The sequence below is a fragment of the Desmodus rotundus genome, chromosome 3, assembly GCF_022682495.2.
Source record: "Desmodus rotundus isolate HL8 chromosome 3, HLdesRot8A.1, whole genome shotgun sequence".
NCBI classification, from domain to species: Eukaryota; Metazoa; Chordata; class Mammalia; order Chiroptera; family Phyllostomidae; genus Desmodus; species Desmodus rotundus.
The window spans coordinates 47,719,223-47,745,745 of record NC_071389.1 but is presented as its reverse complement, the minus strand read 5'-3'; the positions used below and the strand labels follow the sequence as shown (position 1 = coordinate 47,745,745).

The window sequence follows — 26,523 nt, the reverse complement described above, 5'->3', positions numbered from 1 at the left end:
TTAAAAGGTCTATTCAAATGCAAGATACAGTAATCCATTTTAATGCCAGAGCAGAGTCTGAAAACTTCATTGAAAGGGTTCCAGCAAACCTTTAAAAAACTATCCCTTAAGTTTTGGTCTATTATCACAGAAGAATGTTCGTAGTTATCTGGAAAGGTGTTCCTTCTATATCCACGTGAGGCCAGACTTTCTCCATATACTGCAACCCAAACAACATGTCACAACAGATGGGCCTTAGAAGCAGAACGAGAATCCAGCTGTCTTCTATTAAAGAGATTTTCAGAGACTTGATATTAAAGAGATTTACAAAAATGTAAAACAGTTCTCACTAAATTTTGTTTTGGAAAACTTAAAATGTTTTTCATAAAATGCTTTTGCTAAATCTAATGGATTTATCATGTTATATTTTGTAATGCATTAGCAGATTTTTCAAATTGTCTTTTAGAGAAAGAGGAAGTGAGGAAGAGGGAGAGAAAGAAAGAGTTACTATTCAATGTGAGAGAGAAACATTGACTAGTTACCTCCTGTATACACCTGAACCGGGGATCGAACCCACACCTTAAGTATGTACTGTGACCGGGACTGGAACCCATAACCTTTTGGTGTATGGGATGACACTCCAACCATGTGAGCCATCTGGACAGAGTGTAAATATTTTTTAAATTTCTGTTTTGATTTCTAACATTGTATATATATCAATAGATTAAGCCAAATAAAAGCCTTTTGTGAACCTCAATTTCGAAGACTGTAAAGGGGCCCCAGAACCAAAAAGTTTGAGAACTGCTACATTAGAACGATGTGTAAAAAGGTCTAGTCACTGGTGTACGTCAGTGAAATCTTAAGTTCCTCCTCTAATGAAATTTATCTGTGAGCATCATTGTGGTCCTGGGTTGTCTGGCATGACCTAGTTAGGTGCAAAGTTAGGACAAATAGCCATGAACCGAGCATAGAATAGTACACAGTGCTCTGTCATCCATGGCCGGGCCTGGGGATGCCATTCACTGTAAGTCCATTCGGGCTGGGAAGAACAACAGTTCACTGGAGAGACTAATATATGTGTCTGCCATGCCTAAATCACTTCTAAAAGGTGCAGTGCCTGTTGAGGGAAGCAGCCTGAATGGGTGGCCACGTTCCTAAGTGTGACTTCTTGTGCCCCTGCCCTCTCCCATAGCCTCAGTTGATCTGGTCATGAAGAACCCCTGACCCTAATGCAGCTACAGTCTGACAGGCAACCTGCTCTGCTGTGAGAGCCTCAGCCCAGTGTAAAGACGTCATGTGCCCGGATTGGATTCTTTATGAGAATTTGTGAATGAAAGATACCTAGGACTGGGAAAGTTGGCAAGTGACTTTCTACTCTGTGGCTAGAAGACAATGACAAAGAGCCCATGAGGCAAGCCCTGAGTCAGCAGAAACTATGAGGAAGCAGACACAGAGGGGAAGACCCAAGGTGTAAGGCGGGAGGAATAAAACAGAGAAGAAAACTGAGTCATCATCAGTGCAGGGGATCCCACACTCTCGCTGCTGACGGGAAACCGGAGAATCCAGTCCCTAAAGCTGCCTTGGCTCCTCTCGGTTCTTGCACTACGTTTTATGATCTCAGTGAGGCCTGTTCCTATGGCCCTTATTATCTTGTGTATCCTTACAATAAGCCTCTAATATTTGAGGTTACCTGAGGGAGTGTGTCCTTTTTTCCACAGAAGAGCTCAACATACAGGAAGTTGGGGGGATGGGGATGGGGGTGGAGGAGATGGTGTTACCAGGACCTGACAGGACGTGAGTGGACAGAGGGCATTCCAGTCTGTGACTGCAACTTGGCTGAGAGGCGTGTGTGAGGGAAGGAAGAGGATGAGAGGGGAGGTGGCCAAAGCAGAGTGAGGAAGAGACTGGTTAGCTCAAGCGGCTTCATGTTGTGTAGGACATTGAAAGCAGAGAGCTCTCATTGTGGAACACGAACTGAAGCAGAGGTAAAGGGGACCTCCTGTAGATTGTTGTTATTTTTTATATAGATTTTTAAATAGAAGACTGGAAATAGACTTGGGGAAGAATAGACTGGCTTGGTGAATAGGACGGATCTGAGGAGAGAGCATTTGAGTCAGAGAAGCTGGTTTTGAGGCCATTGTCATAATCCTGTAGTGTCAGTGGAGGCACTGATTGCCTGAGGCCCGCTTACAATTGAACTGGGAGAGCCTGGCTCCTGTGGTCCCCTGAGAAAGGTCTTGACCCTGAGGCAGTGGTTTTCTTATCGGATGCCCTGCTGCCCATGTTAGGGCTTCTCAGAGGCAGCACCCATGGTTGACCCAAACTGGACTGATTTTTTCTCCATCCCCCACCCTGCTTTCTAGGTCAGATCTGAAAAGTTCAACTGAGAATTATTTGAATAAAATCAACTAGAGATTTTTCAAAAGTCAAAAATACCACAGCAAGGGCCCTTTTCCCTAAGCCATATAACCTTAGTTGGTCTTCTTGAGATTTCAGGGGTGGAATGTTTTATTTCTGTGTTATTGATGCTTGAAGGTTTTTTTTCATAGTTGATTTATGATTTTGTGCTGCCTGACTCAACTGTGCTTGTGGATCTGGGTCTAAGTGCTCAGCAGGCACAGGACTGCCTTTCTCTACAGGCTCTTCTCTTGCACTCTGTGATGCGTTTCAGGAGTGGAATTTCAATGAAGTGAAAGGGGTAGGGGGTCCCTGCTTTTCAGGGCCTTTATGTTAATGGCCGGATAAATTAGGTATGAATACAGAAATAATTTTAAATATTATTCTGGTGGGTATTTTTTTTTGTTTTTTAACTTATAAAAGTGAGGTATTGCAAGTTAGAATGAGTCAGGCATGAAGTGGGGTGAGCTGAGGTGGGAAGCTAACTAGTCCATTTCTGTTGACCTTAGCAAAATGTTTGCTATTAAGCAGTTGACTTTACTCTCTACTCCCCATTTAGAAAATGTTAATAATTGTAATACCTCTTAGTGTGGACCTGAGAGTTAAATGAACCGAAGTCTAACTCGACCGATAACCATGTATCATTGAGCATCTGCTCTGTGTCATGTACCCTGTGTTTGGGGGTCCAGAGAGTGAGATTGAAATGGGGCTCACAAGAAAGTGCATACAACTGTGTTTAGTATGTAATAAGATACTCAGTAAATGGTACCATTGCTATGACTTTCATTTAAGGGAGATGCACCCAAGGTCAGGAAGTCTTGAACAAGCCAGAGTTAGCCAAAGGAAGGGTATAGGAATGCAAGTCTCAAGCCGTAAAGCATCCTGAAGTATGCTGGTCTCAGCAAGGAATGGTTGTCCCTGCAAAGCACAGACTTGGTTATCTGAATTTACAGTTTGGGAAGAGTCATGTATTGTGCTTTTCACACACAGGCACACGCACAGAGCATTCATTATCACGTGGCCTCCAGACACTGAGAACAATGTGTATGTTTAGCCTGGCATATAAACGGGTGCCTTTTGTCAGTAGGGCATTCATTTCCATTGTAGGCACCTAGAAGGCATGCTTTACAAAATTGGTCACATGTTAAATTGTGAACTTGCATTTTATAAGAATTCTGTAATATTAATCATAAGAAGGGCCATGGAGATAAAAGAGTAGAAATAAGAACTGATTGGGATTGATTTTATTAAATTCTGAATTTTTACTGGACCCTTAAGATGAAAGCTGTTCTTCTGAGTCCGGACTGACATTCTCATGCCAGGCAGTTTCCACATGCATATTTCTGTATAGTTGGGGTCAGCATGTACATCCTTTTTCTTGGTCTACTTTCGCACCTAATCTTGGTTCATGTAGCCTGTATCCTCGCATTCCGTATCTTCCTCCTTGTGATGGCAATAAAATGATCCCCTCCACAGATAAGTAGCTGTTGGTTTAACTTTTCATTCAATGCTTGAAATTTGGGTTGTTTCCAGAGTTTCACAGTGAGGAACATATTTGCTATAAATATTGTGTTCAGATTGCTTAGTCAGCAACTACTTATGTGCCTTCTAGAATGGGACTCTCTGCCAAAGTCTTGGAAGTGATATCAACTCATTAAACTAAGAGTCTTAAGAACTGGCGTTCAGAGTTTCCTGAGACAGCATCTTATTCTTTGGCTTATTTCTCTTCATTTAATTAGAAGATATGTAGGGAGGACCTATCATGTGCCAGAGAATAGCAGGCACTGGGGAGCAATGTCGAAAAGGTCCCCAGCTGATGGTGCAGAGAGTGGCCCATAGATGCACGATGAGAAGCAGAAGTCGTGGTGGTGACATTGCCATCCCGCACATATAGGGTCACACTTCAGTTGAGATGTGGACATCTGGTCTGAGTGCTACAGATGTCTGCATACAGTACAATGGAACTACTGTATTTTGCCATGTATAATGCACACTTTTTTGCCCAAGTTTTTGAGGGAAAAATGAAGATGCACATTATACGTGGGTATAATGGTTACATAACATAGGTATAATAACGGATATAATAATCCCACGTATAATGCTCACAAAGAAGTCGGTGTGCATTACACACGGGAGCACGTTCTGCACAGCAAACCATGGCACTTTAGATTAACTGTAGATGGCGGAGAAGGGGCAGTCAAAATTGTAGAATATTACAAAGCGGTACGGCTTTTGGTATTTCTAAATTAGGCTAACAAAGTGATGGCTAGGTTGGCAGCTGCATCTATAGTGAGAAGCACAAGGCCTGTGACTGCAGATAGTCCTGGATTTGACTCTTAATTCTACCACTTGTAGACTTATGGTCTAGGGACAAATATTTAAATCTTCTGAACCTCAGTATCCTTTATTTCTAAAAGGGGCGTAGTATTGTCCGTCCTTTGGGTTGTTTACGTCCTCAAGTGCAGTGCCCAGCACTAGGTAGGGGCTCAGCAATTGGTTGTTGGCAGGAAAAAAAGAAAGGGTGGATGCATAGATAGCTGAATGGGTGGAGAGACCACTCTGGATTAAGAAGACAGAGGGCCTCTGTGCTAAATAATATACATAAAAATAATATATGTATAGTACAATATATATGCATAATATAAGTGATTTAGGCAAGTTATATTTGCCCTATTAGCTTGAGATTTGCTAAGCAAATTCTTTCACTTCTGTTAGTAGGGACCAAATTAAGAATCCACAAACCTCTTTTGTCTGTTCACGTACATCAGGGCTATAAGTTACAGAAAAGAAATCATGACTAATTGACCCTAGCAGGTACGGGGTTAGTTTCCACATCTTCAGAATATCTGAAAGAGGTGGATGCTTCTGCCATTTGCCACTGGTCTTTGCTCTTTTTATTCCTTTGACCCACCCTCTTTGCTGTGTGGAATTTTTAAGATTTAGGCTTGCTTTCTAATGGTCACCAAATGGCCGTCGCAATTCTGTGCCTCATGACCGGTTTCAGAGTTGAGAACTGAGGAGGCATCTGTCACACAGCTCCTGGCTTTCATGAGGAGACAAAAGCCTTTCCCAGAATCTTCACAAAGTTTCCCCTCAGGTCTCACTGGGTTGACAGGCCTTGTGCCCCGCCCCCCTTGGGTTAGGGTTCCCACCTTCCCTGGGCTCACTGCTTCTCTCCCCAAACTGAGGTTCTGTAAGCAGGGAAATGTGGAGGGGGAGCCCTCGTAGTGTGAGCCACATTTTCACCCAAGTAAGCTGGCTTAAAAAGAAGAAAATGGCAGAAGTTCTACTGGATGTGGTTTACTGGTAAGAAGACTGTTATCTGTGTTAAGATCGTGTTGGTTTTAAGCTGGATAGAAATGTTTTTGTGACTACATGTCTCTTTGTTGTGTGTGTGAGGGTTTTTTTTCCTTCCTTTTTGAGCAGCTGAAGAAAAGAGGAGTAAAGAGTTAAAATAGTTCATCTTTCCTGAAGTTAGTGCAAGGCCTCTGAAATACTGCAATGCTGACAGCCCAATGCTGAAACTGGCCAAAGGACTGTTAACAAAATACTTCTCTCTACCCCAACTCTGCCCAAGCTAAGTGAAGAGAAGAAATTTAAAACACAGTATTCGAGGAGGAGGCTCTGGTGGGGAGGGGTGGGGATGAGGGCTGAAAGGAGGGTTGGCCGTGAAGCTTTGCAGAAGAGTGTAGGAATTTGAGGATTGGTCCGAATGTCACCAGTGTGTGGTTTGTTTGGCTCTGCCCATGTTCATCATTCAGAGAACAGAGGGAGAAAGGAAGCCCCTTGCACAGCCGAAGCAGGATGCAAAGGCTACAGTGGAATGAAGTTCAGAGTTAAGTTGCACACACACACATTCTAGGAATTCACATTTGTGGTTTAAAAAAAAAATCAAAGTGTTTTGTGGAAGCTTTTGACTTGGATGGCAAAATGCTTAATAATCAGTACCCACCATTTTCTTCCTTTGGAGAAGCCACCTAACAACTTCTATTCCTAACCAATTAAATAAATAGAATTCCATGTAATAAACATCAAGACTTAAGCTTGAAAGAAGTACTTACACATGTAGGTAAAAGTTCACCAAGACTTGCCTCTGACTATTGCACTTTATTTAGTGAGAAGGTAAAAGCAGAGCTGATATTGATCAATGTCTATTTATGTTATTTTTAATGTTAGCATTTGGTCATACCTTCAAGTGTCTGGAGATTAATAATGTCCTAGTTTTTATATGGGAATTTCAAAGTCTCCCGTATAAAAGCTCCAGAAAGGTAATGCTTTAAGAAAAGGAGAAAAGATACAGTGGACGAAAATGCCAGGTGACTGAACTCTCTGAAGCTGAGGTTTGCTAAGAGGCCAAGTAAAGGAGAGAGAGGCGGAAATCACAGAAGGAGATACTGGGCTGTGCGGGGAGGCATTCACTGCCACACCGGGAGAGGCCAGGGACTGGGAGAATGCAGCTAACACTGACCACTTGGTGCATCGTGATAAATGGGGCTCATTCATGAAGGAAGGAAGACACTATGCTTCTGAAAAGCACCCATATAGAAGAAGCAACCAGAAAACCCAAATGCACTGGAGATGCCTGGCAGGAGGGATCTGTGCCTCCTTCTTCCTTCTGTCTCTCCTGACGGGTTTTCTTAATATTTCACAATATTTTCCATGGTCGCTGGGCCCAAGCTGCCTGAAAGCATATAACAAAAGCCGTGTAGCAAACCACTTGGCATTGAAATCAGAGCCAGCCGTATTCAGAATTAACTGAAAGGAACACAGACTCTGCCATAAATAAGGCAGACAGTCTCTTTATTGAATTCTCTGAGCTTTTTTTCTTTAAGGCAGGAGGCAAAAGATTGCAAAACATGTCAGATGCTTAGTGAAAACAGGGTATAGCCATGAATTTGTATACATTGAACCTAACTGCCACATCACTCATCCCCCATGGGGTGGTGCACTTTCTAGCTCCCTCCCCAGTGGGCTGTTTTGGACAGGACTGACATACCACAATCTGGGAAGCAGGGCACATGTCACCTGAAAATAATATATTATCTTCATAATACAAACATCCAAAAATGAAGTTCACCAAAATATTTCTGGCTGGTCGAGAACGTGCATTCATTCAGTAGCAGGAAAAAATTTTAATTGAATGCGTAGTCCGTGTCAGGTGGCGCCTCCGGCCCTGGGGGTATAGCAGTGAACACACTACCCCCTTTTCTTGGGGAGTTTACATTCCGGTGGAAGAGACAGAAAATAGAACATTAAGCACCATGGAGAAAACAAAGCAGGGTAGGGAAGAGAGAGCAGGCCGTCTCTGAGGAAGTGGCTGTTGTCACAGAGACCTGCAGCATGTGAGGTTGTGGAGTGTGCAGGCCTAGGGTATCTGTGAGAAGTTTCAAGTAGTTTCCCAACGCAGCCGAGCAAGGGCACATCAGAATCTAGTTGGTTTTTATGGAAGGGAAGGGAAGATGAGCGTGAATTTTAAAAGGTTAAGACACACTGTCCTATATCATCAGTACCCACAGCTGTTACCGAATGCGAGCAGGCATTCACGGGAACAAAGTTAGCTTTGGCCATAGAAGGTAAACAGGAACCTAATGCATGAATTAGTTGTTCCATTACTTCTCCACTAGGCCACCGTGGGCACTTTAGGTATAGATAATTAAGTACAAACATGTCCATCCACAGCTTTTTCTTTTTCCCCCATTTATTGGAAACCCAGGGTGTATTATCTAAAGAGCTCTTTCTTGTGGGCAGGAAAACATACATAGAAGTATAAGGTATAGTATATGCAGTCAAAGGACCTTATAATCAAGTTTTCCTTGCGGATATGGAAGCGAGCGAGGAACAGGAGGGCCCGAGGAAAGGGGTTGAGTGTGGAAATGGCGAGCCCTGTAGAGCCTTGTTCCCCACGCATGCTGTCTTTAATCCCCCTCCCTGTGATACGGTGGCCGACAGACTTTTTTCTCGGCTCTGGGTGGTGGTTTTGTTTTTTTCTGGCACAGTGTATGTGCTTGTGTACATGCTTGTGTACTTCCCCAAAGGGTGAGCAGATTGCCTGTGTTGTTCAGAATATATGCAAAATAGCAAAGTCCATAAGAGGGTCTAGAAAACTAATGGTACAATTGAGGCAGTGAAGGTGACTTTGCCCAGGAAGCAAGTGGGAGGCAGAAGAACAGGTAGGTTGTACAGGATGTCCTCTTCCTGTTGAATTATGTGGCTTTGAGTGGATTATGCTGAACACAGTGGGTTTGTTTGTTTTTATAAGCTGTTCATCTCTTGATGATATAGGCAAAGAGGACCAAGTCCTTAGAATCTCTCTATCCTGTCTGCTCCTTTGATTGGTTTTCATTGACAAAAAGACTCCCTCAGGCCCAGCCATGTTTTGGTTGCTACAATTTAAGACCGAGCCAGTCTGTGGAGCCAAAGCCCCACACCAGGGTGGAGATTTTACGGCACACCGGCCCCACACGTCTGGGGAGCTGCACTCTGGGACCTGGCGGGAGCCACTCACCTGAGGAGCACGTCTCATTTCCTTCTCCTTTTCCTTCCAAGTCCAAGGTGTGGAGAAGTACGCTCCTCCACACCCAGGGTCTGACCGCATCAAAACAAAACTGACCATGTCCTGTTTCTCTGACCCAGGCCCTTTGCTGTATCTGGCCCCTTAGGTGCTGCCCGACTGTGCAGCGAACATAACCTGAATATTTCTGTGATGACTTCCTCTCAGTGTCTAACAGAAAGGGTGTCATCAAAAGGGGTGACACAATGAGAGAGCTGATAACACAGCGGAATCTCAGTTACCCACTGAACTTTTTAGAGGGACATGTAGTTCTAATACACATTACCAGTGATAAATGCTGCTAAATGTTACGCCTTTGGGTTTTTTTTTTTTAAGTTCCCTGGGGCTAATAAAAATCAGGAGTATGAAGCCTGGCCAATGTTAGTGGAGCTTCCCAGCAGAGAGGGAGAGTCGGGGGCAGGGTGCCTTTGAAGCAGGATTTATTGTTGGGCCCTTGGCTCTTTTACCACCTTGAAGTCCCTCTGCATCTTCCTGGGAGGCTGTTGTACTCATTGCCCCTTTCCTTGTTGCAAGGAAAGGAGTGCTCTAGAAGAGCTGTGCTCCCTTTTATCGGGGGAGCTGTGCGCAGCAGCCTCCTGCGTCACCAGCACGGCCACAAAAGCCCAGTTGTTGCCATCCTCTCACCCATAATCCCTGGTAGTTTTTTCTGTAGTTTTAACATGGCTCAATTTTTCACTTTCATTCAGTACAGGTTTACCAACCACTCTCTGCCTGTCAAATACAGCCATAAAGCAATATCTTACTGTGGCTGTTTTTATTGCAAACTGTGTTGTGTTGTTTTTCTTCATCTTCTAAACATTCTTAACTGTCTGAACAGTAAGACTGTGAGCCATTGCAATGAGTGAGGCACCGGAAGATCTGTTGTTAACAAAGGTGTATGAAAATATGTTTACTACTCAGTGTGGGTAAGCAGACTAAGTTTTTAGGAAGATTTTCTATACTAAAAGTTAAAAGAATTATCTGGTTAATTCTCAGTTAACAACAAGAAAAATTAAATTCAATCTTTCGGCTAATTACCGTTTTCTGTAAGCATTAAGTGATTTCGTTCAGCCTGACAGCTGGTGGTCACTAGGCTGTAACTAAGCTAGTCTTTGTGCTTTGCAGACATTATTTCTTATGAATTATTATAAGTGATACAGGGTCCCCAGGAAAGCCCCCAGGATATCCCAGAGGGCCCTGTAGCTCAAAGGGTCCAGGTTAGCTTCTGAGGGGTCAGATCACATTTAACTTTGCGCCAGTTCCAATAACCTGGGGCATAAACCCTATTGTCCGCTTCATGCACCTCCCCAACCATCTCGGTCTGTGCAGCACCTAGGGGATTCCTGAGACGTGGGACTTTTGGTGCTAAAACTAGAACGCCCCAGTCACCCCAACACGAGTTGGTTTCCCTAGTCAGAAGTACTGTCAGTGACCAGAAAGGAATATCAAGAAATATTTCTTCTAAAACCAGCAACTTAACTGTAAAATGGAGGTAATTCTGTCTTCCTCCTGGGGTTGTGATAGGGCCTGCTCACTATCGCTGCCTGTGGGGTTGGATGGGGGGCTCCTGGTTTGGAACTGGGGGACCAGCGCCATCTCTGATGGACAGTCTGTCTTTTGTCCTCCAGAGGCCCGTGACCTCAAAAGGGCCTTGGCTGTTCCCTTTGGATGAGTCAGTGCCAGCTCTTTCTGATGTGAGGATGCTAGAGCTGCTGGGTTGTTTCCATTGGCCTTTTGGTTCTCACTGTAGGTACCCACTTTGGGCTTGCCCCTTAGGTCATGGGGCCTCTCTCTGATCTGACACTCCTTCACTGCAGGGCCCTAAGCTATTTGCAGCCGCCAGCGAGCACAGGTACATGCTTCCTCTTGGGCATTTGCACAAGCAGGTCTTTTTTCTTTGCTCACACCGCCCTCCTCTCATCTTCTGGCTAACCCTGGTCATTCTTCACATGTTAGCTTCAGGACCACTTTCCCCTGGAAGCCTTCCGTGATCATCCCAGCCCAGTGTAGGCACCTCTCCTGAGTGTTCTCGGAGCTCGTCTTACATACTGCAATTAAATTATGTGCCCTGGGAGCTGTAATCGCCTGATCCGTTGTCTGCATGACTTACTGTAGGTTCCTTGAGGAGAGGGTCTATATTCTGCTCTCTGTTGTACCCCCAGTACCTTCCACACTGCTAGGGACATGGTAGGTGGAGAGAGACCTAGAAGGAGCAAGATGGTGGGAGACCCCCCAACGAACAAACCGTCTTCACCTACAATTTGCTTTAGCCTCACTGTGGCCCTGGCAGCCCCTGTCCTTCCTATTCTCCTTGGGAAACAGAAGCCACTCTGGAACTTTCTCAGAAGAGCCACCCCTTCTCCACCCAGGGACCACACTCCCATTGAGTTGGGTCTTCATTTGCCCTGTAAGTCACCGAGCGTGTAGGAGAGTGCACACGCAGCAACCAGCCAGCTGCTGCTCCCTAGCGGTAGGACCTGAGAGTGTTATGTGGGGTGGGGACATGCAGTTTTATGTGTGTTTGTAAATACACGGAATGAAAGTACTCCTGCTCTGACAGGTTTCAGTAAAAGGTGAAATCTCCGCCTCAGTTCTGAAGATCTGACGACTCAGCAGGCCGTCCAGGACGACGCTGTCAATGTCGGACGCTGCATTTCACAGTTTGATACCGATTATTTTTCTTCCTCCGTACTGAACATTAATTGTTTCCTGTGAATTCTCCTGATAGTAGGAAACAGATGTTCCATATTTTTAACTGAGTTTTTCCCAAATGCTGAACCAGGACTTTTGTGCCGAAGTGGTGCGTGCGCACAGTAAATTTTTGAGGAATGAGCTCGATGAGAATTTGCGAAGAAAAGCATAACAGATATATCTACAGAGTTACACAGGTCTGTCCAAGGCTGGAAACGTTCTGGGGCCTTCTGTTTAGTGCAGCCTAGTGCTGTCTGACTACTGCAGACTGCTGGCCTGAGGACGCCTGAGACCTGTCCCATGACCGCTTGCTCGCCAAGTTAAGGCGTGGTGTCACAGAGAGCACAGTTACCGCAACCCATGTTCAATGCTCTGATTTTTAACCAAAGTGTAACTGTTTTCATTTTGCTATTGTCTCTTAGCTGTATAAAATTCATCCCCCTTCCGTGTGTAAAACACGGAGTGAGCGCCACTTCTGTGCAGGGCAGGGTGCCAGGCTCCATGGGAGAGACAGACACAGAGGCCATGTGGACCCTTGGTACCTTATCAACCAGTAGAAGAGGTGGAACGTATTCTGAAGTACCTGTAACAAAATGTAGACAGTAGTAAAGGTTGTAGCAATTCAAGGAGTGGGAGCAGTTTCCTGGAGCTGAAGAGAAAGGGCATATGGAAGAGGAAGAGGTATTTGTACTAGGTTTAAAAAAAAAAAAAGAAAGCAACACTTAATTTTGGTCTGTTATTTAAATTATTTTAACTGGTTTATAAAAACTATTTAAGGATGGTCCATTATGTGAGCCCTTGTTTGGTGGTTTTACTAAAATAATACCAACATTTCTTCAGCACCTTCAGTGCAGCAGACAGAGTTCCCTGAGGCTTTGTATAAAAGCTTTTTTTTTTAATTTTTAATAGAAAAATGATGTGGAAATAGTGCTCTAGGTAATAATGCATTTTGTACAGAATACATCTCTTTCTTTTACCTTGCAAGCTTCCTTTCAAAAGGAGTCCTTTGGTTCAGAGACAGAAGACTGAGTTCAGAGTTCACCAATATCAGGATTTGGTGACTCTGCTTAAGTCACCTGGCCTGTCCGGGGCTCAGCGTTTGCCGCTGTGCGGTAGGAATTGTCAGGCTCCCCGGCTCACTTGTAAGGTTGTTGTAAAAATCAAAGTGGGTGTAAGTGGACATTAAAAAGCAATCAAAAGGCAAAAGTTTGCCAAGAAGCAATATCCTACCTGGTGAGGTTTAATACAAAATATAGCTATTGCTTATTGTTTATTAAAATGTTGTGTCAATGAAAAAACTCTTAAAATTATAAAAATCTGAAATATTTTTGTAGCAAGTGCATCTATATTAACTCTTGATTATCATGTACTATGAAGGACTCATTCAAAAAATTATCAAGATCTACATAAATAAGCAAAGAATGTAAACTTATTTTTCAAGGTGACAAATCGTTAAAGCAGGAAAAAATGTCTCTCCTCGCATTATGCTAAGTGAAATAAGCCAGGAAGTGAGGGACAAGTACCATATGATCTCACCTTTAACTGGAACATAAGCAATAGAAGAAAAAAGCAAACAAAATATAACCAGAGACATTGAAGTTAAGAACAATCTAACAATAGCCAGGGCGGGGGTGGGGGGTGGGGGCGGGGATAGTGGGAAGAGGGTATTACAGGAACTACTATAAAGGACACATGGTCAAAACCAAGGGGGAGGGTGGAGAGGGGGGAGGGAGGTGGGTTCACCTGGGGTGGGGTAGAGGGATGGGGAGAAAAGGCATACAACTGTAATTGCATAACAATAAAAAAAATTTAAAAAAAAAAATTAAAAAAAAAAAATGTCTCTCCTCACTAATTATCTTAAAAGTGCAAACTGAAACAGCACTAGGGGTGCTATTTTGTGGATAAAATGTCATAGAAATCCTCCATAATTTTTAATGGTATTTATTGTTTGTTAATAAAAGAGCCTTTGAAAGCAAAAAAATGAATTCTACTGTAGGAATTTAGGGATGCTGGGGAAATGAGTAAAGGAATGAAAAATGCTAAAGCATGAAGATACAGACTCTTATAATAATAAAAGTTGGCTATAACTTAAATATTTAGCATCAAGGTCATTTGGTAAATTAAGATTGTTCAACCTGACGGACTAGCATCAGGTCCCTCAGGCAGTCATTATGAATGTGTGTAAAAACACACACAAAAATTGTAAATGCAAAGTAAAATGGAAGAAGGAAGTAATAGCCATCATCTGTGGAGGTTTCCCTAGTGACACTGTGCCCATTTTCTCCCTTGTGCAAAAGGTGTTTTACAGTTTAGAAATTGAGGCTTAAAAGCCAATTGCCCAAAACCTTGCAGCCAACATTCAAACCCTGATCTGTCCACTCTGGTGCCTTCGCCAAGTTCACTGCCGATAGCGTGTAAACTATGGCCATAGTCATGGGAAAACATATGTCAGTGGAGGGTGACAGACAAGAGTATGGTGGGAATGTGAGAGAAACTTGCTATCCGTTTAAAACTATCATTGAAAAACAAACAAAAAAACTGTCATTGCCCTTTTAATAGAAAAAAATGTTATATGTAATATCTCAATGTACTGTTTACTCTTTCTGTGTTTTCTCTTAAATGCTGGCAAAAATAGAAATACATGTCTGTTTTTAAAAAAATTTCTCACTGGCTTTGACATCATCACGTTTACCCCCCACCCTAAACCTGTCTACAAATTAGTTGAGGGCGTATACCACCAGCTCCTCAATTAAAAACAAAAGTTTAAGTCTCTGGAAGCTCTTGGAGGATGGAGGACAGTGCCCGGGTGGAAGAGTTTCTCCCTGCGAACAGCCCAGACCAGCTCTTCCGGACAGGAGCCGATCTCCAGGCGGAGATAAAGGGGTGGCACCATTCGATTGAAGTGGGCCAGTTCGCCCACTCAGGGCGTGTCCTTCCCTGGGACAGAAGCCCTTGCGCTGTTGGGGAGAATGTCACCGTTTGGGTTCCTGCTGTCTTTTACCTTTGGGGCTCAAGACTTCACTTGTAGCACATACATGTAGCATGACTTTATAAAGTCGGTATCCCTGCCAACATCTAAAAACAGGCAAGTTTCTGTGAAGGACTCAAGGCACAGGGTGTATTTCTTTCAATTTAGCCTCACCTTCGCAGAACATGTACCCTTAATGCCTACAATAGGGTCTTTTGTATGTTTCAAAGGCCCTTTTATATCTCATTTGCCATTGAGATAACATCATGTCAGAATTTGCAAGTGAAAACATCATAGACCTGACCAAGGAACAGCGGAGATATCTCCAGAGCTGGAAACATCTCCAACATACTTCTCAATACAGTCCATTCAGGGTCCCTTCCTGTTTTGTAGTTGGGGAAATTGAGGCACATCTTAGTTAAGTGATTTACTGGAAGTCGCCGGTAAAGAAGACAGCTGGAAGCCAGGCCTGTAAATCTAGTCTTCACTCCACTCTCCTACAGCGCCTATGTTATGTTATTTTCTAGAGAATTAAAATGTGGCCAGAAACCAGGCCAGTCAGACAGATCGGAATCCAGTCGCCTTTCAGAGCTAAAGATCTCCCAGGGCCACACAGGAGTCCCTTTATCCACAGTGTTACTCTCTACACTTTGTTACCTGCAGTCAACTTCAGCCTGAAGATATTACGTGGAGAATTCCCGAAATAAACGGTGCATAAGCTTTAAATTGCACTCCATTCTGAACAGTGTGGTGAATCTTGCATTGCCCCACACCGTCCCACTTGGGACATGAATCATCCCTTTGTCCAGCACATCCATGTTACACACTCCCATCCCGTTGGTCACTTGGTAGCCCTCTCCGTCTCAATATTGCAGTGCTTCAGGTAACTCTTGTTTTACTTAATAACGTCTCCCTCACCTCACTTCATCTGATCGCATGGATATTTTATCTCACATCGTAAGAAGAAGGAGGCTGAGTACAGTACAATAAGCGATTTGAGAGACCATGTTCACATAGCTTTTATCACAATGTATTATAATTGTTCTATTGTATTGTTAGTCTCTGACTGTGCCAAATTGATAAATTAAACGTTATCATATGTATATGTGTGTATAGGGAAAAACACAGTGTGTGTAGGGTACAGTACTATACACAATTTCAAGCATCCACTGGAAGTCTTGGAATGTATCCCTGCAAATGAGGGGAGACTGCTGTAGTTTTGTATTTTATAATTGTAATAAACTTTATAGTAACAAAAGGAGTCTAGCAAGTTATTTATGTTCTAGACAAGTCCTGCCCAATAGACTTTTTTACGGTGATGGAAATATTCTATCCCCCTGCTATTCAATAAAGTAGTCCTTTCTGTGTCTACTTGCTCTCTTGAAATGTGGCTTGTGCAACTGGGGGAATGAGTTTTTAATTGTATTTAGTGTAAATTCTCATGTGTGCTAGTGGTCCCTGAACTGGACAGCATGGTTCAACACTTTTCAATATTTTCTTGACATTTCTACTTAGATGTCTCAAAGTTAACAAGGTCAAATCAGAATTCTTTATTTTCTTTCCCCTCTCAACCTGCTTCTCCCCCAACAAAGCCATCACTGTCCCAGTTGCTTGAGCCAAAACCTACATGTCGTCTTGACCCCTTCCTCTCCCTCATCTTCCACATCTGCTTATTTAGCAGCAGGTCCTGGTTGTTTTACCTCTAGAACCTATACTGAGTCCATCCACTTCTCCCCATCTCTGCTGGTGAACTAAATCTCATCATATCTCACCTGAGCAATTGAGTGGCCTCATAATTGGTCACCATTGATTCATTCACCCACTGTTGCCTCTTCTAGATTCATCCATACAGCTACCGAAGAGACACTATTAAACACTTAAGCAGGTCCCTCACTCCCTGCTTGTATGGGAACATTTGTAGAATGTATCACTGTTTGAAGTTCTCCTTCTTACTTCTGTGTGAACTTATTTTCACTCTCCCATTACAATAGGAGGTCCCCTCCATCAGGAACTTCGAATACTTCCTTCACTACTGCCTCTCCAGCACCTAGACTCTGCCCAGCACACAGATGTGCACTCAGTAAACCTCTCAATAACAATTCAATTAAAGTTTAGTGTGGAAGGAGGTGAGATAGCAAGAGTCAAAGTATGATTTATAACTTAGTTGCTAATAGCTGAGGCGATGCTGACACCCATACACACGGGAAACTGATGGCTTCTCTTGCATTCTGGATGCAGTAGGAAGGGCGGGCATTCTGGCTAATCGCATGTAGCTGTGAGTGGGTAGGCTGCTCCACAGCCCTGATGTAATCTCTGATGTAAGCTAGAAAGAGCTCTTTTTCTCCCTAGAGCTCTGTGTATGTCCCAGATCTTGAAACTTTTGTCTTTGTCCTTCCCACTGTTAGAGAAAGAAGAGAGTGTCCTCCGACAAGGTCACTCCTCCTATTCATCCAAGGGGAGTTTAGATAGCAATGGAAAGAAACGTACTGTGGAACTCCAGTGCAGTGAATGGCAAAGTCATGACTGGACAGCAAAAGGAGATTTTCAATATGAGACTGTTGTTTAAAAAAAGTATTTGAGATATGCTTATAGTGAGTTTTGTGAAACCAAGAAAACCTTAGGGAACAGGATTTTGTGTCCTTTTTTTGATTTTTGCATTTTTTAAAGGAATGTACCTTTCTAGCATTCCTTTATAATGGCCAGCAAGGCTTTCAGAAGGCCTGTTATTACTTAGGTCCATTGGTCCATGTACAAAGTTAAATGAAGCTGATATACTAGCTGAAGATATGATCAAGTTGGCCAAGCTCTGAGCTGTGCTTGCTTCCTCTAGTGCTGAACAGGCACTGGCTGGATTCAGAAGATGACGTTAAAGCTTGCTTTATTAAAGTACATATTCAGAGACTCTCTATCCCAGTGGGTTTTCATCAGGCACCTAGTATGCACTGAATACCTTGCTAGGTCCTGGAAAGACAAAGATGAGTTAGACATAGTCTCAGCTTTCGGAGATTCTTCAAACAAGTGGGCAGAGAGACCAGTAAACGAAAACCCAAAACAGAGAAACCATTTGCAGTAACAGAGGGAAGTCAGTGAAAATGAGAGTAGAAGGCCATGGGAGGCAGGTGTGCTGTGGCCGTCAAGAGTGCAGGCTCTGCAACCAGATTGTCTGGGCTCGCCATCTGGCTCTGCAGCTTATAAGTTGTGTGACCTTAGGCTGCCAACAACATCTGTGCCTCAGTTTGCTCACTTGTTAAATGGGGTAATTAAAGAACCTCCCCCATATGGTTACCAAGTAGACTTAAAAAGCACTGGGAACCATGCCTGCACATAGCTCCATAAAAACCAGCCTTTGTTATTGCCAGTAGTTGTAGTACATAATTATTGGTTGAATTGAATGAGTACTACTATTACTGCAGAGAACTGTCCCTAAGCCAGTGAAGGAAGTTCACAAAAGCTTCCCAGAGGAGGTGACTTTTGCACTGAGATTTGAAGGTAGGCTGATATTGTAGGGAAAGGACATGTGTGATAGAATAATCTGCTGAGGCATAGCAGAGTGAGCCAGTGTGGGGTCTTAGGGGCTTGTAAACAGGTCTGTGGGGGTAAAGCACAAGATGCCTAGGAGAGCGCGCCCAGAGAGGGAGGCAGACATATCACTGGAGCTTTGGAGACCGGGCTAAGGAACTTGGACTTGGTCCTAAAACCGAGGGGAAGCCCTGAAGAACTTCAGTAAGTTTGGTGCTCAGCCTGCAAGACTGGGCAGCAGCGTCCCTCGCTGGCCTCAGCCTGGGGCCTGTTGACTGAAAGTGTCACTGACCCACCTCCTTCCCTAGGATTTGAGTAGGGGTTTGCAAATGTGGGTCTGATTTTTATCCCTAGATGTGATTTCTTTGGGGAGCACAGATTAATAAAGTGGAAAGGGTGTGTTTTCTTGATTCCTCTCTACCCGATTCTTCCTCTTACTTCCTCTTACTACTCCTTACCCCTGCTAAGAGAGAGAGAGGTCTCTATCTCGCAGACCCCTTCGAGAATCTGATGAACGTGACAGATCCTTCTCTCAGGAAAATCTTTAATTCAAGAGTTTCCAGAGACCCCACATTTACCTCCCCCTGCACCCCAACTTGGTCATCCAAACAGGCACCCAGTGCCATCTTTTGACTCCAGGCCTGCTTGTGGTTTTTGTGTTCTTACCCCCAATTTTTTTTCAGTTAACTTGCTAGCACATCCACTCTTCCATCTGCGTAGGAGCAACCCTGGATCACATGGAGGTTGTAATTAAAACTGAAAGCAATTATCTTACCTGCGCTGTCCACATTTAATTGAGAGTATAGTGGCTAAGGACTTGGGCTCAGGGGGGCCAGACCATGTGGATTAGAATCCCAGCTCAGTCACTGTCTGACATATTTAGTAAGTTACTTAACTTCTCTGTGCCTCGATTTCCTCACTATCAAATGGGAGGATATAATATGCTTACCTTGTGAAGTCATTGTGAGGATTAATTGGGGTAACACAGGAACATACTGAGAATAGTTCCTGGCAGGCAGTTAAGTGCTGTGTAAGTATTTGCTATTATTTCATTGTTATTTATACTAAAATGATATCATGAATGGAGTAATGCTTACTAGGAGCAGGAAAATAGATGAATAAAATGTCCATATGCAGTTGACTCACTTTGGAACCTTGCCAAAGCGAAGGCCCAGAATAGATTCTCTAGGCCGGTATGGTCCGGTGTGGTTGGTAGTCACAGGCCACTGTGACCCCTGACAGCTTGACATGTGACGAGCCTGAGTTGAGATGTACTGGGTCTTAAAGATTCAGAGTGAAAAAAAAGTGAAATGTCTCAATAATTTTTATATTGGTTATGATGAAATAATGCTATTTAGAATAAATTAGGTTAAATTAAATGTATTATTAAAATTAATTTTGTCTGTTTCTTTTGCTTGTTTAATGTGGCTACTAGAAAATAGAAAGATATATATGTGGCTTGTGTTTTATTTCTGTTGAACAGCCCTGCCTTGGGCTCACCATTATCAATAAAACAAAAATGTGTGGCTGTGGTCGGCGGCCACTGTAGGAGAGCCTTGTACACACCCCGACTGCCATTCCAGTTATGCTGGGCCCTGGACCAGTCAGTTTTTCACTGGTTCCATAAAGGGAGCCATGCCATGGTCCTAGCAGAAGGGGGTTGAGGGGCCAAGGCCAGAACAACGACTAGGGAGGCTTCCGCTGACTTGGAGGGGTTTGGATGAAAACACTACCATTTATAGTTATACTGGGCTCAGCCGTTCAGCACTCCCTGAAGTAGATGAGAGAATGCTCTCTATTCAGGAAGTTGAAATATGTAGGCGAAAAACTCTCCCTATTCCATCAGGAGCCAGAAAAAGCTTTGCTAATCTTTAACTAAAAGAATAACACTTAGCTTTATGTCAGTCATTTGGGTTCAAAAGCATACCCTTTCCAAATGTGATTTACTTATGAAATGTTTTGTTCGATTCTATTTCAGATTCATTTCCCCCCCGCCTCCTGGAACTCTGAAAACAGTCAGCCACACAAAGTCTTACTGGTAAGTTCTCTTACATTTTTAAAACAAAGTGACTGACATTATTTTTGAAATGATATTCACACTTCTAAGTTAGATGCATCTCTGCCAGTACTATGATTAGATGTCTATTTATTCACACTTTTTTTTTCTCTCTCTGAAATGATTTAAAATGTTTCCATGACTTAAAAAAAAAATAAAAGATCAATCCATGTTCTTTTGCTAAGAACATAGTCAGGGAACACTTCTGTAATCATATGCCAAATACTATTAAAATAAAAAGGTTTAGTGGAATTTTTGTTTTGTACTGAAACCATTTCCAAGCCCCTGTTGATGGTCTGCTTGTTTCAGGCAGTATCCACAACAACAAAGTGCCACTTGGGCCAAGGTATGCAGACAGTCCCTTGCAGTCTGTTGTAATGAAAATTGGCTCACAGCTATGACATACTAGCTTTCTTATTGCTCTGTTTATTCTTTCTTGCCTCCTTGAACTTGTAGATAATAGTTCTGCGGGGATAGAAAACTGCTTTTAGAGCTAGGAAAGTAATATACTTTTTAACTGGAAAAGCTTCTGAAGCTTTTGTGTGACATCACGCCCTGATACCGTGGCAATACTGTATTTGCAGTGTGTAGCAGATAGCTGTTGCTGCATAACAAGCCATTTCCAAATTTATAGCCAGAAATTTGAGCTAAAATTTACTGACTCAAAAGGAACAGTCGTTTCTTCATCCCACAGTTCTGTGGGTTGCTGCCTTGGGATGGGCTCAACCCTGTGGTTCTAGATCAGGTGGAACCATTTCATGTGTCTGCAGTCAGCTCCAGGGCCAGGTCAGCTCTGTTTCTGGAAGTCACGGGCCTCTTGGCTGGAGGGATGACAGTGACTAAGACGTGTGTCTCACCTTCCTGCAGGCTACCCTGAGCTTGTTCACACGGGGGCTGGGCAGGGTACTGAGAGAGAACAGAAGTGTCCTGAGGTTGATTCTCAGAACTGTCATGTCACAACATTGCTTGCGACACTTGTTGGCTAAAGCAAGCTATATGACTAGTCTAGATTCAACAGGTTAGAGATATAGATTCTACCTCTTGGTGAGAGGAGCGCAGAATTACATTACAAGGAGCATGGTGACAGAGAGGGAAAGAGTTGTGGCCATTTTTACAGTCTACCAGGCATTGTTTAAGAGTGAGACATATGGAAACAGCTGTGATCGAATGAAAGCACATGGAGAGTGAGAGGACCCGGATCATGCTCCCATCTCATAGTGCATCCTTTCATCCCATTGTGATTGACAGGCCCCAGAATCCTGGTCTTACTCTTCACCATCTGCCATCCAGATCAGTTCAGTAGGTTCCTAAGTAGCCCTTCCAATACCACTCTCCAACCCTCCCTTTGTTCAACACAGCACAGCCACACTAAGTATCCTTAATCTTTCAGGCTGTTACTTATTTGCTCAAAAACTGTTAGGACCTCCATATCACCCAGAATGCCAACCCAGACTCCTCTCTGCCTTCTCTACTTCCATTTTCTGGCCCCATTCTCTCTTGCTCACCTCCCACTGTTCCTTTTATTCTAGCAAGACGAGGCTGTTTACCATTTCTGTTGAGGACACCTCATGCTACTCACCCTTTCTGTACTTTGCAATCCTTCCCCTTGTGTAGGTATCAGTAGAATCTTCCCTTCTCCATAACCTGGCCTTGCCTGTCTGTCCCTGCCATGTTTGATCACCCCTGCTCTGAACCGTTTTAAGCCAAACACTGTTTTTGGTGGTACATTCTTCTTCACCTTGGCTAGTCTTACTTCCTCTGTTGCTTTGTTGGTGCTTTGAGAGCTGAAAGCTATCTGTGCCTTCCTTGCAGTAGTCAGCACAGGGCTGAGAGTACAGGAAGTACTTAGCCAATCAGAGGGCAGCAAGGACACTGCACTGGGTCACGTACCAGCAGCTCATCAGGATCACATGAGGCACTCATTGAAATATAAGCTCCTAGTCCCTTCCACTGGGCCGTCCACATTCAGTAAGGTCTGGGGTGGACCCTGGGGATCTCAGCACTCCGATGATTCTGATATGACTGCTGTTCAGTTAGCAACCACTTGTCTGGGTGCTAGAACAAGAAATTTATATGAGACCTGGGTTTGAGCCCTGGCTCTGCTACTTCCTGGCTCTGGGACCTTATAAAGTCAAACTTCCTGCATTTCAGTTTCCTCATCTGTGAAATGGCAATAATATTTAACTTGAGGGTTGCCAGGAAGGTCAAAAAGGTACAAGTGTTTTATAGACCATAAAGTATAATTAAAATGCATTCATTGTGGATCTGCAGCTAGCCAGTGTTGAGAAAGGAGCATTTACATCCATAGTGGTGGTTGTGGTAGCGATAGAGAAATAGGCAGTGGGGGGGGAGGGATAAATAACAACAGCAATATCGTACAGACTTTACATTTTATTGACTGCTGACTGTGTGCTAGCTGCTTTACATAGAATTACTTGAGATTTACAAGAAGATTCTCCCGTTCCACTGCATCTGTATGATAATTACCTGGTTAAAATATACTCATATCCAAGAGAGGAAATACTTGGTTAAGCTTCTGTGAACCATTGACAACTTATCGATATCAAGTACAAGGTCTTGTAGAGGTATGAGCTGCTTTGACTTGATGGGAGAAGTTGAGGGCAGAAGAGCAATCAACAGTACTAAAAAGAGAATAGGAGTGGGCTGCACAGGAATAGACCAGAGGACACCCAGCAGCCCAAGGAAGGGTGGAGCGGGGTAAGACACTCCGGAGGAGGGCAGGAAGATGTAGGGGAGGACTTGAGAGTTTGGCCCAGGGCTTTTCCTACCCAAGGCCACTACCTTAACCTGCTCACCTGGAGCTTCCCCACAACAGCAGGCAGTGTTTGTGAGACCATTCTCCAGTCACCACCCAACTTTGGTACATTGTTTTTATTGCTATTGACCTACCTTTCAGAGATTTCTGAGGCGGCTTTTAAATACACATATAATATAAAGAGATTCAGACAAATAAGGAAGGAAGGAGATTTCTGGAGAAATTTGCTAGCAGGTCCCACACTCTTGTCTCTGAGCTTCTGAGCAGTGAGTGTCACAGTGGATGGGACATAAAGACACACTAGTTACTCAGAAAAAGCAAAGTTCATCATGGTTCGGTTAGTTCTATTCTTGCTTTCCAGTGATGTCCAGTCCTGGGGACAAGCTCAGAAGAATGAAGTGGCAGTCATGTTAGCAAGGTTATGAGGGTATTTGCAGAGGCCTGCTCTGCAGATGGTGCCACGATAGCAAATGGCACTGGCTTTATCCTTTCATTCCCCGCTCTGGTTTGAAAATGGATTTATTCTTAGTGACCTGGCCCACTTCTGGTTTTGGGGGGTAGGGATCTTCTGTAGCTACGTCAGTCGGGGCTGTAGAGCTGTCCCTGCCTGTGGGTCCAGGTGTGGGTCGTCAAGGGGAAGAGGGTGGGATTGGACAGCCCAAAATGTGAGAGCTATGGCTGGAGGCCATTTATGGAAGGAATCTTCCAGAGCCTGGACGCTCTGCGGAATGAAGGATATGAGGCATTTGAGGAGACATGGCCTCAAAAGAAGAATGAAGAAAAAGATGGCTATACGTGCTAGGAAGGGAATTAGCCAGGGAAACCAGGACCAGATATTGGCCTTAAAGCCCCAAAACGGGAGAGGCAGAGTAGTAGGTGAATTCTGTATGGCTGACACTGCATTAGTGTGTTTCAGTAATTCCCAGTAAGGGATGAAAGGGGAAAAATGAAACATTAACTTAGAAGGAAACTAGAAAAACTAGGATTCGGTCAGTGTGTGGGTTACAATTGGACATTGTGATTTCCATTGAAACACAGTTTCTCTCCCAAAAACCACCCTCATTTTGTCAAGCAGACTGCATTAAGTCCAGTTTCAATTTGGCTTGATTAATTGCATGAAGACAAGAATAGTCATTGATCATACAGGCTCTTTCATAATCTACTCTGCTGGAATTTTACAAGGAACCTTCAGCTCGAGCTGTAGTCAGACTCTCAGGGCACAGAAGCCAGCCACACAGTTGCCATCTGGCTTTGCCTGCAATACCTGTTAGTTTGAGTGGATTCCTCAAGTTTTTGAGGTCCCTAATATGTCTTGAGGTTCCTTCCTTGCCATCTTTCAGGAAATCATCCTTTGTTCCCTACTGGAAAGAAGATTGCCAGGAAGCACATGACCAAGCAAGGGACCAGGCCATTTCTCCAGGGGTCTCTTACTGGCTTCCAAAGTCTATCTTAATTCCTTAAAGCTTTTTGGTGACATCCAGAGTCCAGGTATGACTCTCAATCACTACATTCCAGACAAAGACTTGGTTAATAAAGCCACATTTGGAAACTGGTGCTATTATAAAGAGAACAGACTCTTACTGGGTTTATGCAAACTTGCCATGAAAATGATACTTGTTAAGAGTGGCCAAATTCTGGAGGGAGTAGGTAGGGAGAAAAATGTAAATGTTTCAATATTGCTTATGAGGGTATAATGTACAAATTGTTCTAGGGGGGAAAAGTTTCCTTATATCTGGAAAACAAAAAGATTTAAAATTAGCTATATTTTGAACAAAGTCATAAGGAGAACAATAATCTTTAGTTCATTTAGTCCCATATAACCAATTTTGTCCCTTTGTCTTGATTATTTGCCAGTATTTCCATGAATTCAGTTATTCTGAGGGTTCTATAAATTTTCATTTACTTCAGAGACATGACCCACTTAGATACCTGTAATGTAGAGTAAGCCAGAGTCCTTTCCTGGATCCATGTAAACATACATTTGCAAATGCATTAGAGTAAAACAGTGACTGTTTATAAATGACCAAATTTAAAATGACATGGCTATAGATTCGATTAAAATGCAATTGATAAAGAACTTCGCTTCTTTGTAAAATATATCAAGACAACAATTTCTTGATAAGTTGTAATTACCATGAAGTGACATAAAAGAACAATGGAAAGCCCATATTTTTAGATTTAACACACAATTTTAATATATATATATAAAGACTTAACAGTATGCAAGGTTTTGAAGCGCTGCCCAGGACTTCCTGGAAGTGTGCACTGAGCACTGGAAGTGACACATGAAGCCCCAGTGTGGGGGGCACGGACACCCAGCGCCCCACTGTGCGACGTCCCCACGAGGGGCATCGCTCTCAGCTTGTCCAGGGTCACTGACAGGATGCTAGTTACCCCTGAGAACTTCCTGTTGGAGCTTGATTTTGAATCTTTGCAAGTTCCTCCCTGAGGCAGGTTGAAATTTCTAGCAAATCTATTTTGATAAAAATGTATGTATACAAATAAAGTAGTTATTATTCTGTTTGGCAAAGCTTCCCATGTACTTTTGAGCATATTAAGTAGGTCTAATTAATTCAAAAACTTTTATAAGGAGAGAGAATAAATCCTTGAGGTATTCCAGGAGCCTGTTGGAATAACTCAAAGTCATTTCTTGGTTTTTAAAATTTAAACTTTGGGGAGGTTGTCAAATATTCTTAATCAAAAGATTATAACATAAACTTTTTTGTAAAACACTTTTCTTTTGATAATAACCCTAAAAGACATTAATCAAACTTAAGCCAGTCTTAATATCAAATATTTTGTCCAGATCATAGGATCCTGCTTAATTTATGTAAGTACTGAATATTTTTAGGCCAATAAAATATTACATCCTCGTTATGCCATCTGGAGGCAGAAAAGGCACCACATGTAACACAGAGACACACACACATCACGTAAAGACCACACACGTGAAGACCAACCACATAAAGACCATACATATAATTTGAATCACTAAGTTTTGTAAAGTATAAGATTTCTCTTATTTGCTTTTGAAAACTTTTAAGAGGACTGGAAAAGGACTGGAAGGTCCTAAATACCAAGCAAGAAGACCTGTTGAGACTCTCAATAAAGGCTTTAAGGACTGTTAATGAGTGGTGGGAATAGTGTGGGCTTCTTTAGCAGTGTCTCGCAGCAGGGAACAGCCTGGGCAGGGCTGCTTTGTCCCCTGAAAGGGCAGAAACCTGGTAACAGAAGATGAACGCTCCAGATGGAGGACCAGGAGTTACAGTCCACGCAAGCAGAGAAACAGAAAGAGGTGGATGTGTTTACCCTGTGCCTGAGGGTGACAGTACCAATGAGGAGAGCATCAGCCAGGTGCTTTGGGAGTGGATTTAACCTACTCAGACAGGGGACTCAATAGAACGCTCATTTGAGAGAGCCACACAGGCAGTGGGAGAAAAAGCATGTTTGAGAGAGAAAGCCCATTTAACCTGTGGATGTGTTTACCCCGTACCCTGAGGGTGGCCTTACCAAAGACCAGGGTACCAGCCAGATGCCCTGGGAATGGATTTACCCCACCCAGACGGGACTCAACTCCACGCCTGCCC

General features: G+C 43.3%; 1 protein-coding gene across 7 annotated transcripts in view; it reads left to right on the top strand.

The window, feature by feature from the left end:
• GNG12 (G protein subunit gamma 12) overlaps positions 1–26,523 on the top strand; it is a 121,735-nt gene that overhangs the window by 26,972 nt on the left and 68,240 nt on the right. For all 7 annotated transcript variants that reach the window (XR_008426392.2, XM_053920493.2, XM_053920494.2 and 4 more), the window contains exon 2: positions 20,083–20,142. Coding sequence is in view for 1 of the 7 variants with exons in the window: in XM_053920490.2 (XP_053776465.1) it covers positions 20,083–20,114 (32 nt within the window). In the remaining 6 variants the exon portion in view is untranslated. The remainder of the gene's footprint in view (positions 1–20,082; positions 20,143–26,523) is intronic.